Source organism: Pagrus pagrus (genome assembly GCF_965226575.1).
Source record: "Pagrus pagrus genome assembly, chromosome: 7".
Taxonomy (NCBI): Eukaryota; Metazoa; Chordata; class Actinopteri; order Spariformes; family Sparidae; genus Pagrus; species Pagrus pagrus.
Window position 1 is genome coordinate 29629532 of NC_140191.1, and position 17621 is coordinate 29647152.

Below are 17621 nucleotides of genomic sequence, written 5' to 3' on the forward strand. Positions count from 1 at the left end.
CCAGGCTTTGTGCAAGCCTCACAGTGATAAATATGGAAACCCATTTCTACAAATTTAAGAAAAGGATAAGTTGAAAACTAAGCCTGATTAAAAAATATTCCCATGGTTAGTTTTGCACGTGTAGGCATTCATGAGCGCATCTTTGGTGTGCTCCAGTACTGAAACAAATAGCACTATACCCCTGATTACAACAGACCCCTTTTCATTGGTTGACCTTTCTAGCACACCCAGTGCCTGACTCCATTAGCTTCCTTCATTAGCCAATAGTATCTTTTAAAAAAAAAATGCACTGTAAGCACTTGTGGCTAGTGTGATCAATCTCAGAAGGACATGCTCATGGCTCACATGAGAACTCAGTATTTTGTGAAAAGCACTAGTGAAGTAAATTGACTGGAAATCGTTTAAAAGTGCTTTACAACACTGGTCACATTCATACACTGATGGCAGAGGCTCTGATGCAAGGTGCCATGGGTTGGGGTTAGTGAAGCTAGAGGGGTTAGTGAAATAGAGTCATAAAACTATTTTCCCAATGTTCCTGATGCAATTATGGAGGAAAAGCAAAGCTTTAAATGGAGGTTTCAGAAGACGCTTAAGTTTTGGAAGAAGAAGGAGAAGGCTATCCAGCCAATCAAGATCGTTGAGCCCATCAAAGGAGCTGATGAGCTGAAAACAACAATCTGTGAGGCAGAGAAGAACTTGCTCCTGGACTTGGATAATTTAAGGAACAGGGTTTTGACTATCTGTGATATGTTAGAGAAGTGTATGGTTGTGTAGGAGATAGAGAGGTGGGCCTCGAACACTAGTAAGCAGGCCATTCCACAAGAAAATGAGCGAAACACACAGTGAAGCAAAGATGAGGACTTTGTGCCGTTCATAGTCCATATACAAGGGCCATCATTAAGTCAGTGAGCCTGAGGGTAAAACACAGTCCAAATCTAAATAGGTGCAAGCCAGAGGACAACAAAAACCTGACTAAGCCAAGACAGAGCAAGAAGCTCACAGTGGAGTAGATTCTAGAGCATCTTCTCCAGAAAAGGCATAATGCAACTTCAGCTCTGCTCACTGCTGGTTCAGCTGTTCATTAGTGAGCTTGCACCCAAAGTTCAAGTTGTATACTGAGCTGCATGCACTGCTTTGCTCAACACAGCCAAAAAACATTGTGGCACCCTGCAAGAAATAATATTGAATAGGTTTCAGAGCTCATTGGTGCTGTTCTTGTGTCTCAAAGGGACATGAAACATTTTCACACCACTCACCACACTGCTCTGCAACACACAGCTCAAATCTTGATGACTGAACACTGTTGGAATCACAACTCCAAGTATCTTTGCAGTTAATGTCGAGATGACTGAATCAGGCTATTAAGACTAGGCTATGCTATGTTTATGGCTACGGTTGTCGCTATGGATAGGGGAGTTGTGGTTCAACTACTCCTGTACTCCTGTGGTGTATACTGGTAACACATCTGTACATGCAGTGGAAGTACCATGTTTTAATCCTGGCAGAAATGTATTGTTACGCAACACTGTCCTGACGCTTCTCGACTGGCAGGATGGCGGCGAGTGGAGCAAGCTACTGCTAACGTGAGTTGTTCAAAAACCTTCTTTTTAGTAAACTGTGTGCGCAAACAATGTTCTCAATGCTCGTGTTCATGTGTAGACACCCTGGTGACACTACGAGCAAAGTTTCATGTTGTATCGAGTCTTCTTAGTGTTTTAAAAATAGCAATTTTGATGCTACCATACAGCTGCCCCTAGCACGCAATTGAAAATGATTTTGACCCGAAAACGAAACTATGGTAAATCTTAAAAATGGCTTTTTCGTTGTAATTATGCTTTTATACGAAGGTTTGACTCGGGTTCCTTCACAAAAAAAGCCTAGGTTGCATTTTGGCGACAGTTTCACTTTAAGTGACGGGTTCAAATTGGTTCAATGAGACAAAAAGCAACACCTTCTTCAAATGTCAAGTATCTTTTTACAACCATTTTCCACAAAGGCATCAATACGCTTTGCCTTCTACTCAAATATTTGAGATCATTTTATTCAATTAATTTTAAACATAATAAAATTAACAGATCTGAAACAAAATTGACAATATAAAAAAGGTAAAATGACCCAGGTTCATAAGTAATGCTGCATCCTTTTTTTTCTTTTTTTTTCAGAAACGTGTGAATCCTACTTTAAACTGAAAACTAAGGATGGGCAATCCGATCAATCTTGAAGGCATCCACAATCCATTTTTCAGGTGAATCGTAGCAATCACTGTGTTCAGTGATGTGTTTAGCGTCTTCTTATGTTTCCATTTTACATGACCTCATTGACTAGTTGACCTGTGCTGCATGAACAAACCAATAGAGCGATGTAGCCAACTAGACAGCTATGGTGATTGGATGAATTACTTCACATGGCTCTTTCTTGGGTAACATTGTAAATAATGCAACGCGAGTTATAGATAGCAACATGGTGGATGAGGAGCTTGTGCCAAAAAAGGATGGTGATAACATAGACCGCCCAAACCTCGTTTAAACCCTTTTTTTCCTTCTACATTTCTGACATGAATACAGTAGCTTATATCTACAGTGTATCTGTGAAACCAATAATCCCCTAAAGGTTCCTAGGATAATGCACAAGTACTAAATGGGAATAAATGCTGACAGTATTTATCCAATGTCAAGATTCTTAACATGAATGTTGAGTTTTTATTTGTCTTTATTGTATTCAAGAGAAGATGAATTTAGACTTATAAAAGTAAAAAATTTAACCACACTTTTGACACCCCTCTGGTTATCTACATGGGGAATATGGAATTCTGCATACTCATTTCATTGTTTAAAACCACCTAATCATTAAACCCAGGAAGCATTGCCAGAGTAAACCCAGCCATAAATGTCTTTGTGGAGCTGGATTCAATCTAGTGAAGACATTCATGAATACAAAAGCATCTTTGATCAACCATGAAAGTTTGGAAACAAAAAGTATATAAAAAAAACCACAATAGTATTACTCGAGTTTCAATTGTATAGCACAGTGAAATTCCTGTTTAATTTTCATCTGTGAGCAAACGGGAAAAATTGTAATTTGCCGGATGCTAAAGACACCGGAGGCTCAGTCCAGACAGAATGGATAAATCCACACCACGATCAATCAAGTTTCCCCTCAGAGGCTGCTCGCTGAATGTTGGGATTGAGCTTTGGGGATGAGGCACACCACAGTGGTTTCTACGTACGTGTGTGTGTGTGTGTGTGTGTGTGCGTGTGCGTGTGCGTGTGTGTGTGTGTGTGTGTCTGTGGGTGGGGGAGTGTATGAGGTTGGCTAAGATGGTATTTGCCTGCTTGTGGAGAGAGGTGTATGGCATGCCTCAGACAGCTTTGAACAGTGTTGAAAATCCACAAACTCTCACAGGCTGTGTGTGTCTCTGTGGTATGAAGACACAAGGACACCTCTGGAGGGTTTACCTTAATGACATTGCAACCTCACTTTGGAATTCCATGTATCCTGTCTCAAGTCAACATGCAGTGCTGTTTCTGCTGAGGAACTCAGTGTTGCCATTCATCTAAGGATTAAAACACTGGAACAGCATAATTTTCTTTCACACTTTATCAAAAAATTGTCTTGCTGTATCATAATACTACTGAGTAATGAATATCTAAATCAATTAAACATGTTTAAGATGTATCCAGTTAGCCCTGATGGAAAAAACTGGAAACCATCTCCCCTCCAGATATTTCAGTCAGACAAAGATGGCGAGCGCAGGGACCTGCCGCTGGCCGGGCTGTTGCTGTAGGCGTGGGAGTTGTCTCTCTCTCTGTCCTTCTCCTTGTCCCTGCTTTCGTGTTTGTGCTTATGCTTGTGTTTGTGCTTGTGCTTCTTCTTCTTCTTCTTGTGCTCGTGGTGGTGGTGGTGATGGTGGTGGCCATGTTCGCTGCCATGTTTGGAGGACATAGAGCCAGTCTCTTTGGAAAAGGACGGCACCGGTGTGGTGGGCATGGAGAGCATGGACTGTTCGACTGACGGTGGCTCTTTACCTAGAGAGAGAAAGAGACAAGTGTGTGTTACCAGATTATTTGTATTTGTATTTCTTTTTCGGATGCAAGAAATATTCTGTGTGTTTGTGAGTGCTTACCTGGTGTCGACGGTCTTTCCAACAGATTGAGATGATGGTGAATGAAGGCCTGACTATCATGAACAGTCTCCATATCAATATCTTCATCTTCCATTGTGTTGAACTACAGCAAACCAGAACTACATATTAATACCAGATAAGACCAATAACCAACCACCAGTATTTTCTAATAGAGGCTTTGTAGATTGCAGGGATAGCGGTAATAAAAGCTCAGCAGGAGTGTAGACACCAAACAGTGAGGTCATAAGTCATGCCTTAGCAGTTAGTTACCCTGATCTTGAAGCGTGCTCCTCTTCCATCATCATCCTGTTGCTGCAAGACCTGTCCTGGCTCTGGAGGGGAGCCCAGTGGGGTCTCAGCCTTCCTCTTCAGGCCCTGAGGGGGCTGGCCCACCCCACACACCCCTAATGAAATAGGATCTGGCTCTTCATCCACCTGGCACACACAAACAAAGAACACTTGAATACCAGTCTTTTCCCTTGGTTGATGGAAGAGATATGGACACGTATTTGCAGCAGGTTTGGGGGGTTCCTTCCCTAAACATAGCAGACACTCATAATAATAATGTGAGTTTGCAACACATTGAAATTGTGTATATGAAACCTCTGAGGGCATTTATTTTTTAGCAGAAAAAAGAAAAAGAATGAAAAAGTAATACTATTGTTAATAGTTTTGATAACTTGGCAGCAGCTTCCAAGGTTTTGTCAGTATTGTAATTTCAGTCTGCAGGGTAGCCTGAGCCCCGGCTAGGATAATACAGACTCAATCAGCTGTCACAGAGATGGTTTTAAAGCCCACACTGCCAGAATTGTGCTCTTTACAGTCGTTCTGGGTACAACTCTGATGCAATGGGAATGAGGTAGAGCCAAACACTGTTGGCAGCACTATAGTAGCCATAATTGCATGGATCAAACCTAAGATAACACTGTAATTAATAGTTGCTATCTGTGAGCCATCTGAAAACCTTTATGTAGCAAAACTAAATCAAAGACATTCAAAGAGAAAGAAAAACCACTCAGCAGCTCACTGATTACATCACCACTGGCATAAACTAATGGAACCTTGCATGATGTAGTATGCCGTGAACACTCGTGTGTTTGTTGGCTGGAACTACACAATTTATGGTCAAACTACTACAATGATTACTTGCGAGGCTACTGGATTCACAAGATCACATGATCACACATGGTGGTTGACTCAATCCGCCTCCTGTGAGGAACTACTGGCAGCTATGGTCGTGGTTTCAGTGTGACAACCAGCAAGAAGCAACTGTTCATCTGAAAACAACAATGATGGCTCCTCAAGAGGTGGGTCTAGAAGTTATAGTAAAAGTTATATCAGAACTGGAGGGTATATGTTATTGAAAGAAGAGCAAAGAATGGCGGTGAAAGCCTTTCTCAAAGGAAAACGGTTTTCACGCTTCTCGACTGGTTTGAGTAAGAGTTTGATGTAGAAGCAGGTTCTGCTGGGGTAAACACTCTCGCTGTCAATCTGATTGATTTAAGTTAGTCCATGACAGACGATGATGGACAGATGGTTCGTCTAATCACCTGCCATGTTCTGACGCAGCAGCGCATGAAGATGGGATGGCCAGTAGCTCCTTTAATCCTCACTATATTTCTCATATACTTTTTTGTTTTTTCGCCTCGATGCCCCTTCTACTAAAGCAAGCTTTGCCTATGATGGAGATGCACTCATCAACATCAGAAAAGGAAGTGTGGGGTTTGTATTGTGAGCAGTAGGCCGCAAGAGGATTTCCACCAGTGGTATCTGCAGAGTGGCCAGCCAGACCAGCGGGATAAAACATTATGGAAAGTGATGCGACTGCCCCAGGAAGAGAGGAAAAAGTGGTGGCATCAGAGCTAGGCTGACCTGACTCGGACCAGGAGCTGTTCCTCTCCTAAGCCTTCTTCTGGCTTATGTCCAGTTGGAGGAGAATAAAGTGGATGAGGTGAGAATCAGGTTCACTCAGCAACAAGAAAACAGAGTCTCATGTGCGCACATCTTTACAGAGATGTGGTTAACCCCTGACATCCCAGACCAAGCTATGGATGCAGTGAATAGACCTTGTTCAGAGGCAACAGGACTGCAGCAAGAGGAGAGGGGCATTGCATCTACATAAACAGTGCTTGGTGCTTAAACGCAGTTAAAGTGATGGATCTGTTCACCAGATGTAGAATTTCTGATGCTGAAATATAAACCATATTATCTGCCAAGAGAATTCACCAGTGTTGTATTGTTGCTGTAATTACCCTAGATGCTAATTCAAAAAATGCACTGCAGGAACTGCATGATGTCATCAGCAGCAACATGATTAAACAACCAAATGGGATTTTCATTGAGGCTGGTGATTTTAATCAAACAAATTCCACCAGCATGTCCAGATCCCCACCAGAGGAAGAAATATCCTCGACCATGTGTATACAAATATTCCTGGCAGCTACAAAGCCCTCCCACGTCCTCACTTTGGCCTGTCAGATCATATTTATCTGCTTCTTCTGCCAACATAATCTCAGGTTATAAAGAGGGTCAAACCATCAGTAAAAACTGTTAAAGTGTGGACAGATGAAGCTACAGCAGCCGTACAGGACTTGAGTGCACAGACTGGCAAATGTTCAGAGATGCTGCCACTCAGCATAACAACGTCAGTCTTGAGGAATATACATCTTCAGTGACATCATATTGCAGTAAATGTATTGATGACGTGGTAATCACAAATACAGTACGTTTATTTCCCAACTCTAATGCCTGGATGAATGGAGAGTTGAGGGCTCTTTTCAGATCCAAAAAAGCTGCCTTTAAGTCAGGTGACAAGGAAGCATATAACACAGCCAGAGCAAGACTGAAAGCTGGCATCAAGGAGGCAAGAAGGATACATCAGCAGAGACTGGAGAGGGACCTCAACACCAACAGCAGTAAAGATATGTGGTCGGCAATTCAAAATGTCAGGCTACAAAAACAGGCGCCCCACTTAGTGTGAGGCTACGTTGCCGGATGACCTGAATACATTTTATGCTGACTTTGATCTCCTCAGAAAGTCTCAGCTGTAAAGTCTACTCCACCTCCAGAGGACTGGCCACCGTCAGTAACTACAGTGGATGCAAGAAAAATCCTGCTGAGAGTGAATATAAATAATGCTGCTGGTCCAGATAATATACCTGGCCATGATTTTGGAAAAAAGGAGGCAAAGACATCCCCATCTACATTAGTGGAGCTGAGGTGGAGCAGGTGAACAGTTTAAGGTTTCTGGGAATAACCATCACAGAGTACGTATCTTAGGCATCACACATCACCACCCTGGTTAAAAAAGCACAGAAAAGGTTCTACTTCCTATGGACCTTAGGAAGCTAAATTCCGGAGCCAGATTCTAGTCAACTTTTACAGAGGAGCAATAGAAAGCATCCTGACTGGAACCGTCACAAACTGGCATGTTCAAGCACGGCCCAGGTAATGACACCATCAGGAGGGGGCCAGGGGGGACACGATCACCCTGATACATTAGCCCCCCACTGAAGCAGAATTCAGAGGTACTCTACTCTAGCAGCAACAACAGCTTAATGCTGCTTACACATTGATGCTTCAGTATCAATGTGTATCAAATGATGTCATATATAATCATATGCCAGTCAGAGGGACCAAACCATTACTTTTATTTTGATACAGTCACTAAATTTTCCTACTGATAGGTTCTGAATACTTCTTCCACCACTGGCTTAATGTGGCTTAGGTGCTATTATTTACTGGGTTTCACCATCAGCAGCTTATTTTATTCACCCTTGGCCATCTACTGACAACACCTCAGCAGGTTCCAGCGATGCAGCAGTGCTCCTGTCCCCCTCACCTCAGACGAGGCCAGCGATGACGACCAACGATCTCAGCGGACTTTCCATCATTAGAGTAAATCATGTGGTCTCTCAACAGATGTCTACATTATGCATATTGCACTGAGGTTTCTGTAATATAGTTTTTTATGCAATAGTCTTTATATTTATAAATCTGCACCGATTTCTTTGATATTATATTTTTGTGCAATACCTCATTTATATTGTATTTATATTTCATTTTATGCGATTGTTTCTTGAATACTGTGTTATTTCTAAAATAAAGAAAATTGACATAAAGCAATGTGGTGTCTTTGTGAGTGTATTAACATAATTGGTGTGCGATGGCCACTGTCTAACATGCAAGGGGCAAGCGGCTAAAATCTTGCCACAGGCACCAAATTGGTCAGGGCCAGCTCTGGAGGTCAGTGTGGTGTTTTTAAAGTTGAGCTGGCTTGTAAAACGTCTTGTTCCTTACAATAAATGTACTCCTTCAAATTAAGCTGTATATTTGTCTTTTTAAGGAAAAGGACAACTAGCTTATTTGAAAAACAATGAATCGCCTAACACATTTATATACAGATACATAACATTAAGACAGGATTGTTGTGTGCTCAAAATGTTAACTTTACCAGTATAAGTCTATGCACATCAGATAATTAATAACATTAAATATGAAATAAGAAACCAAAGTATATCAGGAGACGACTCCTTGACTCTTTGCCATAGTTTTTAACTAGCCTATATATTAAACAGTATAATAGAATTCCTGAAATTCAGTTATGGCTTTTGGATTTGGTCTGCCGCCCCAAAGATTTTCAGTGGCCCCATATGGCCACCCCTATGAAACATTTCTGGAGGCATCACTAGGCCCAGGACAGGAAGGCTCTGCAGTGGGTGAACGAACATCACTGGTACCCAGTCCACAGAGCATCAGTGACATCGGTGAAGTGAGATGTCTGCAAAGAGCCCAAAGGATACTACAGTACAAGGAAACACCCACTCCAGTCACAGACTGTTCAGCCTGAGACATCCGCTTCCAAACCACCAGACTACAGAGAAGCTTCACTACCCCGACTGTGAGACTCCTCAATTCATTATCAACACTCCATTTCCTAAAATAGATGAAGCTAAAGACATAAACCATTACCTCGTAAGACTGTTACCTGTTAAGTATTTTTTGAATGTGCTTGCTCTTTTCCCGTTTCTAGCAGAGCTATGCTAAAGACCATCTGGCGTTACGACAATGAGCTTTCAAGAAATAACTTGTTAATAACTTGCTAAATAACAATTTAGTCCAATCAGTAGTTCATAAAATGCTTTTTCTATTTACACTCAACTAACTGTCCTGCCAATCTAAATGACCCCAAACAACTTACAGCTGTGTAGCTCATGCCGACACCATGGATGCCTATACTGGCAGGCGTGTCCATGACAGTGCCGACACCAAGCTCAGGCTTAATGGTGGGGTTTAGGACAGCTTTCTTCTCCTTCAGGTTGAGCACGAGGCCCAGTTCTGGCAGGGGCAAGCAGGATGGCCGAGTCAAACCGAACAGCGTATAGTAGAGGTTCACGGCATCACAGCGCAGCCGCCAGTCATGGGAGGTACCTGAGAAAAGGAAATACAGAGTGATAAGTGAGCGCAGACGGATGCGGGGAAAAGACAAAGCTGGTTAGATCAAATGAGCTAGAAAATAGCTAATAAATTATTTAACCAGGGAATTCCACTGGTTGCATATACGTTGCGGAACGGCTCAGCTATGGTTTTCGTCGTCTGTCAACCCCCACTGGCTGCGTCTTGTTTGCAGCACAGCGCAGCAATGCCGGGCAGCTGGAGTTGCGAGACAGAGCAGTTCCCGTGATAATTACAGAATCACGCGCAACCGCAGTTATATCTATGTGTTATAAATACAACAAAAAACAGACAAAAGGTTAGTGTTCCCAACGGAAGGATTAGAAGAAGTGCCTGGATTTGTCTCTTTTTTTGAGATTTTTGTGCTGGCATCAAGACGGAGTGTTTTATTATGAAAATTATCCAGATGTCATGTTGTTTCGGTGTGTGACTTCCTGTCTGCTCTGTGCTGAATTCGGCTGAATTGTTGCGCTGTGCACCGGCAGAAATGGAAGCCCTGTGTATCTGCTCTGGAAGGGTCCGGACTGCCGGAGCTGAAACGGAGCAGATATGCAACGCAGCGGAGCCAGTGGAAGTAAACACATATACTAGAGTGAAACCTATCAGGTGACGGAGTGGAGCCGGAGCCCTTTTTTCCTAGAATACCCCAGCAATTAATCCTGAGCTGCATGTTCTTCAACTGTATATTTTATTTGACATTGCCATAGATACAATGTGAACAAACTAAATACAAAATAATCACCACTTAATGGCAAGAGATCCGATATGAGATACTTGAGTAGCGGTGTGTTGAGAGTTGAAGTGAATTGAACACCAAAAACTGCTAAAGCTCACAATCCAAAGGTCAGGCCCCCACATGGAGAATGGACTGTGGCTTTAGAAGAATGTTTAGATAAATGACTCTAACAGCAGCAAAATGTGCTCTGAGTTTGTGTTCCTACAGCACTGACCTTCAGCCAGTGAAACATCATCCTCTGTGAGTGTGTGTTTAACATGCAGGGAGCTTTGGGTTATGGGGGGAGAGGAATAAAGCAACCAACACATTTTCATAACATATGATTTAAGCTTACCACACTAAGGTCACTCTGTATTTAAACTGGCTGCACATTCAGGCTGTCCAGCAGCCACCCACACTGACTGACTAACAAACAAAAGTTCACTGGAAATAATGATCCGTCAATATTTTTCTCCATCCTTCAAGCTTGTAAGTCAATAAATGAAATAACATGTTGCAACGAGAGCCGCTGGTCTGCAGGAATTTGGAATGGTGAACATATACTTGTATTTGGGTTTTGAGGTGCCGTGTATTTGGATTGGCAGACTGAACCGCTATGGCCTGGCTAGCTGGCTGAAAGACAAAGAGGACCCCCTGGAAGAGAGAGAAATAATGAAACCTGAGGACACAATAGAAGCTAGAAGCATGTGTGTATATGGTACAGGCAAAACACCAAAAAGTAGACCTTAAGCTTTTTCAGTGTGTGACAGGAAGAAACCGGATAATAATAAAGGAAGACAGGGAGCAACATATTTGATCTGAAACACACTTTTAGCCCCTGAAGCTACGGCAACGACTTCCATGAAGAATGTGGTACTTTCTTCATACAGAGGGTGGTTAGCTATTATTGTGCATAACAAGCTGTTCAGATCAGGTATTAACATCCTTCATGTGCAGCTCCAAGTCCATCAGTTAAACGCGTACATCTCTGGGACAAACTGACACAATTTTTTTAAACAAAGAAACTAAATGTATAACATTAACCAAATTTACAAGAAGCTCCAAATAATTGAGAATTTGTAGGACAATGTTTCACAATGTTCATAAAGCTTCTCCTAACTCAACAACTCACTTTTCATGGGAGTCTGGGGACTGGCTGAGGGAGTCTGGTCACAGGTGTACAGTGTGTAGAAACAGCAGCTAAATGTTGGCTGGTAAGACACACTTTTGACATGGGAGCAGACCAGCATGTACAGCGATGCCGTGACAAACTGACCCTTTTACAAGAAAGAATTGAATGTATTGCATTTGAATTAACAACTGTCACAAGACTTCACTGATTTAGAATTTAGCAGCCGTTTTGCAATCAACAACTCTAAAAAGGGCATGATTTGAAAGGGATGTCGCTATATCAGTCCCGAGTTCAGTGATTAGAATGGTTGAAACAGCTGAGTTTCAGAGTTGTTAGGGCCACTTGTGGGTTTCATGTGGGTTGCTAGGGTTAGTGAGCTCTAGCAACCCACATGAAGGCCACAAGTGGCCCAACGGCTCTGAAGCTCAGAGCTCACACGTGTCCTTAATGACTCTGTAAGGACACTCCCACACAGAGTTTAAAAGCCTGCAACTCCCCTCCAGTTAGTTAGAACTGAAGAAGCCTCTTGGATGAGAGGTGAAACGTCTTCAACAAACTGAAACACGTCCAGTTGCCTACAATACAGCACTTCAAATTACCATGACCTGAATGAATAAGAACCTTCATCAACTTATTGCATCCTGGTTCCTTGATTTTAGTGCTTCTACCTTAAGTGAGTAGGCTACGTAGTTAAATGGTTTCTTTTATTGTCTGTTGTATTTGTGTCTATTGTAACTGCCGTAGATTCCGATTCTTCAGAGGGGGTTTTATTTTGGAAATTGACCGGTTGCTGTATGCCATTCCTTTGTCTAACTTCCTGCCTGGCTCGATCTGCTCTGTGCAGCTCGATGCACCTTCTATCTGCTGCCATCAAGAAAAAGTCTAGTCGTATAATTTTACCATGACCTGGATGACTGAGAACCTTCATCAACATAATCAGCAACGCTTGATGGTTTGCCCCGTTTAATATCAGAGCAAAGCAGTATAAAAATCTGCAGATTAACTGATTCAGCCACACAAGTGTTGTATTACTCATGTGAAAACCCAATAATCAAAAGCAGAACCAACTCTTTCACTGTGATTCCTTTCAAGTTAATTCAAAACCTCTTGGGATTGATTGTGGAGGATTAATCTGTGTCAGTGAGTGGACTCACAGTGACTGAGTGTCTGATAGAAGTGCGTCCAGTCAAACATATGTAGAAGGGGGAACTAATAAAGTAAGAATGCAATCTGTTATCACCTCTTTTTATCAATTTGATTGATAACAGATGTCAGATGACTAAATATGTCAATTGTTAGCCCCAAGGGAAGGGGTTGCGATCCTGCATATACCCTCCCTGTAAGTGGCTCCGGTTGGAGTAACAAAACCATTCAAACTAAATCCGCAGTTGTAAAAAAAAAAAACAGAAAAAAAAAAAGGTCCCTGAACACACCAGAGCGGTGTTGCTAATCCAGTTTTGAGTCCCTTCCTGTCTGGTGACTGAGTTTGGCTTGTGTCAGCTCAAAGAGGAGCCCTGGTGGTCTAACTTCCACATCATATTGAAGTAGCCAGCTGTGCGGCTGGGAACTTCAAATGCTTTAGAAAAAACTACTTTTAATGAAGTCCATGACACAACAACATCTGAAGGGAGGGTTAGATATTTTCTCAAGCCTATTTTGTTTTTGAAAACATTCAACAGAACCAGTATGCTGTGAAATATCTCCACATCCATAGCGTGAACAGAAGTGAACTGGTAAAATGAGAATGGCTCCTGTTGTGAAAGATATTTTGCTTTTATCAGTGCTTAACAGGACCTGCTGGCATTCACAGACAGTACAGCCTAGTTTCCACCAAGCAGTTCAGTTCAGTTCAGTTTGTTACACATTAGAACATTTTTGCAGACTTTTTTGTGGCTTATTTTGTGTTGTTTTGGTCATAGACGGCCCTCTCACATTCCTGGATTTCTTGATTATGCAAGGTGGTGTAATACGCATGATTATACTTTATGTCCACGTTGCGCACCCGTGCTTGTGCATGAGCAACTGTACCATGCTGAAGCACACCTCTTCCCACCATGCCAGGGCCAAGAAAGTGCACCGTACTTGAGAACGGTATGGGGCGCTCACACTAGTCAAACAAACTGGACTTTGGGGTTCATATGATCTTAGGCATGGTCAGGATTGCCTAGTGTGAGTGTGCCCTAAAAAGTGGAGATAAAACACTCCAGTCAACTGACTGATCAATTGGAACAACCAGAGGTTTCTCATGGACTGTGCAGGCTCCTTTTTTGTTTTTTCAGCAGTCTTCTGTCTTGCTGCCTGTAGACTTTTCTCAAGCAAAGCTTCCTTGTTGTAATAAACAACCACACAGTCAGTGTGTCAGCTAATAAATTAAGCGGCTTCTCAAGAGTAAAGACCAGTCTGTTGTTTTCCAGCTGCTGGAGAAGTGAACTGTAACATCCCTGCTTCCAATCAGGAGTGCTGAACAAATCTCGTTACGAACATGTTCAAGGATTTTATACCAAAAGTATTTTGGTGGAAACAAGGCTTGAATCATGCCAAACAACAGGATGAAATAGTATATTTTAATGCTACCTACAAACATTATAAGCTGCAGATACTTCTCTAAATCAAGAAAACTTTTCCTACTTAAATGATTTTAGTTGAACTTTGTTGAACTCTAATTGAAACCAAAGATAATATGTTGGTAAATAACATGTTGTCTTCAGCCTGTTGCATGCACTGTGTTTATGACTTAAGTATTGTGAGAGCAGCTCTTCCAAGAAAAATTGAGCATGCATTAACCAAACTCTCAACATAGTATTCCCACTACCTGTGGTTGGATCAGTTCATTTGTGGTTAGATCCACCAACATGAGAGAAGCTAAAACTAAAATTACATTTTGTTCTTGAGTGAAAAAGCCAAAGAGCAACTGGCCAAAACATACTGATCATTTGATGCTTATTGAATCCAATAATTAGTTATATTATATCCACAAACCTTATGAGTTGAGAGACTCATACCTTAAAAATGAGTAATGTGAGTATGTCACCACAAAGAAACTGGTTCAGTTAGGCTAAAAGACTGGTACCCTGTCCTTTTCCTTATGAACTGGCTGGGCATATACTCCAAACACAACTGAACTTGGCATGTTTGTGCAGGAAAAAGGATGATGAAATGTGTCTTTGATGCCACAGTGTGAACAGGCTGGCTACTCTTATACCTAAGGCATAGCCTCTGCGTAGGTGCATGCCCTACACTATAGCCTATGGCATAGAATTATAAATGTACATTGCAGCACCGCAGATTGCAACGACTGTGATTGGTTCACCTGGAGTCAGCCCATTTTCCGGCTTCTCTTCTGGTGCTTAGCGGCAGTGCAAATGGGGATTGTGGCCTGTAGTTTCCCTAGTAAACACACTGCAGTCTTTGGCTGTTGCAGCAAAGCGCTCCTGACTGGTCGGCAGCTGCTTGTCTTGGATAACACTCCTCCTCTCTTCTCTGCCGGAGTGTCTCTGGGCAAGAGACTAAAGTACTCTCTACTCTCATCCTCTGGAGCCGCTCTTCGCTGCAAGAGTATCACTAGGCTCATTCGTAGCCAACAGGCCTGTTGTCCACAGGGCGGGCAGCCCTGCTGCTGCTGTACCACCGAGCCTGTCTGCTTCACCTAACAAGCCCAGAGGCACTGCAGTTGCGACAGCCCAAGTGGCGGTGTGTTTACCGGCAGTAAAACTACTGGTCACATGAGCAAAACACAGTGTCAACCCATTAACACCAGACAACCACTGAACATACAGTTAGGGAATAATAACGTGTCAGTTACGCTGACAGAGATTTTCTTGGCCCTGGTCGTCTTCTGGACAACAAGAGGGAGGGAGATGGAGAGTGTTTTGTCGGCTATCCTCCATTGTCACAGCCCCTGGGTGCCCTGGTATTCCTGCTGCACAACCAGAAGGTGGAAGGAATTGCTACTGGCTACTGGCTGCTGTATGGTTTTGCAACTGTACATAGTCCAATCATTCATTGTCGAAGAAAATTCATGGCTACTCTTTGCACATACTTAGGTCATGACTGGCGACTTCTATTTTACTATAGACGCAAAGCAGACGTACCTCAAGTAAAAAGTAGAAACAAACTGTATATAAATAATACATGCCGCACACATCAGATTTATTATTAAAGGACATTACTCAAATTATCTTTTCATTGTTTTTTTAATATGGTGATTAATATCATGTCACGGACTATTTATTGTGATGATATCGTACCATGACTTTTTGGTATTGTTACATCCCTACTTTTCAACTGTACCTGATCAATGACGTGAATTATTTTTACATGGTTGAGTCAGACTTTAAAGCTCCGAGGTTTAAAGTCCCGGCACCTGATGCGTGAAACAAAGATAGCCAGCTAGCTATACTGAAGACGCTGGGCTAAGAAAATGTATAGGTATAGGTGTGTGTGTGTGTGTGTGTGTGTGTGTGTGTGTGTGTGTGCACGTCTCACCTGAGTTCATAAGCTTCCAGAGCTGGTCAACCAGAGCTTCATTACACAGAGCTGAGTCTGTTGTCTTTGTGAAAGGTGGATTTTTACAGAGCAATCCCAGGATCTCATGTCTGATTGAACAAGAAATAAGAAATATGTAGAAACACTAAGATAAACATTTCTGACATACCCATTTTTACACTGTAAGGTTTATTGGTTACTGGCTGCAAATAAAGCCATTCCAGGCCTGTTCTACAAACTGTACTATAAAGGAAAAGCTAATATGAGGCTGAAGCAGTTTGAGAGAGACAAATCAAGTGGTTATCTTCCACAGACACATTTTGGAATGAACATACACTTGCTGCGCTTCCATGCACAGTGTTTTCTCCCTGAGCCAAGAGATACTTGATTCAAATTAAGAATTCAAGGATGTGACTGTGTATTTTGTCCCACGTTGATTTCACTGAAATCATTTCCTCTAATGAGAAGTCAAATTTGGTAATCACAGTGACATTCTGTTACTTTATCAAACAAGAACAGTCATCAGACTATTAGTAATCTTTTTTCCAATATTCTAGTTGCATTACAGTGTCATGTAAAAGTCTGATGACAGAATTGATAACACATTTGTACAAGGCATAATGACATACAAAACAAGGGAAAATAACCTTGAGATGAGATCACTATAGTTATACTGAGAAAGACTGTGTGTAATGTATAGCATGAATGTGTGTCTAGCTCACCTGACATAATGACATGGGTCATTCTGGACCATGTTGAGCAGCCACTGCAGTTCAGTTGAATTTCTTTCAACTGCAGGACAAAAAAACATGCACACAAGAAAGAACACTACTTAACTGAAAACAAGGACATGTCATAAAGGTAAACATCCTCAAGATACTGAAGATGTGTCAAAATAAAACAGGACAAATATATCCTGTGTGTTTCTTTCAACACACTCATGACGTTTGAGTGTGTTGAAAGAAACACACGGTCTCAATCAGAATGGGAAGCATGGTAGGTACTGGTGGTAATCTACAGTAGATTTCAGACACAAAATATTGATTTACTATTGAATGGCTGTTAATTTAAACATTTATCCGTCAGTGGCTGATGTTCATATTTTGTAAAGTTAATTTCGTACCCTGGTCTTAATTATATAAAATAATTGGATACATCCATTTTAACCAGCGTTCTCAAACCTATTACATTGACTGCAGCTGATATACAAAAGAGCCACTAATGCTGATCTCTGTGAGCTTGATCAATGAGCTTAACAAGAATGATGATAGTAATCAAAATGCTAGAAGTCAGCATACTTGTGATAAATGTCCTACCTCTAGTATAGTCAACCAGAGCCTCTACTGCAGCAATGCGAACATCTACGAAGTGTCCATACTCAGCGTAGGATTTGAAAAGTGATGCGTCACTGGGAATATGACCGTTTTTCTGGAGCTGGCGAATCGCCCTCAGACAACTGGAGACATGGAAGAGGAGGGGAACAGAGCAGATGAAAAATCTGAGATTTCAGCTGTGTGTGAAATAAATACAAAAAGATGACTAGAAGATGGATACACACCTTTTCTATGTCAAAATAACAACACACAGTTTGATCTTCCTTTTGGATAAATTCTATATTAATAGTACAAAAATCAAATCTACTCTGTTGTACAGCAACAGGAAGCAACATATCAACACTTCAAATTATTTTGCTGTTAAAAACTGAGAGGAGA

At 41.8% G+C, this 17621-nt stretch overlaps 1 protein-coding gene across 1 annotated transcript in view; it reads right to left on the reverse strand.

Moving 5' to 3' along the window:
• Positions 1–2691: 2691 nt before the first annotated feature.
• taf2 (TAF2 RNA polymerase II, TATA box binding protein (TBP)-associated factor) overlaps positions 2692–17621 on the reverse strand; it is a 38342-nt gene continuing 23412 nt past the window's right edge. Inside the window, exons 21-27 of the mRNA XM_084357748.1 lie at positions 17226–17365; positions 16632–16701; positions 15910–16019; positions 9324–9553; positions 4394–4558; positions 4124–4226; positions 2692–4025 (exon numbers count right to left, since the gene is read on the reverse strand). Of these exons, the coding sequence (XP_084213874.1) occupies positions 3727–4025; positions 4124–4226; positions 4394–4558; positions 9324–9553; positions 15910–16019; positions 16632–16701; positions 17226–17365 (1117 nt within the window). The 3' untranslated portion in view covers positions 2692–3726. The remainder of the gene's footprint in view (positions 4026–4123; positions 4227–4393; positions 4559–9323; positions 9554–15909; positions 16020–16631; positions 16702–17225; positions 17366–17621) is intronic.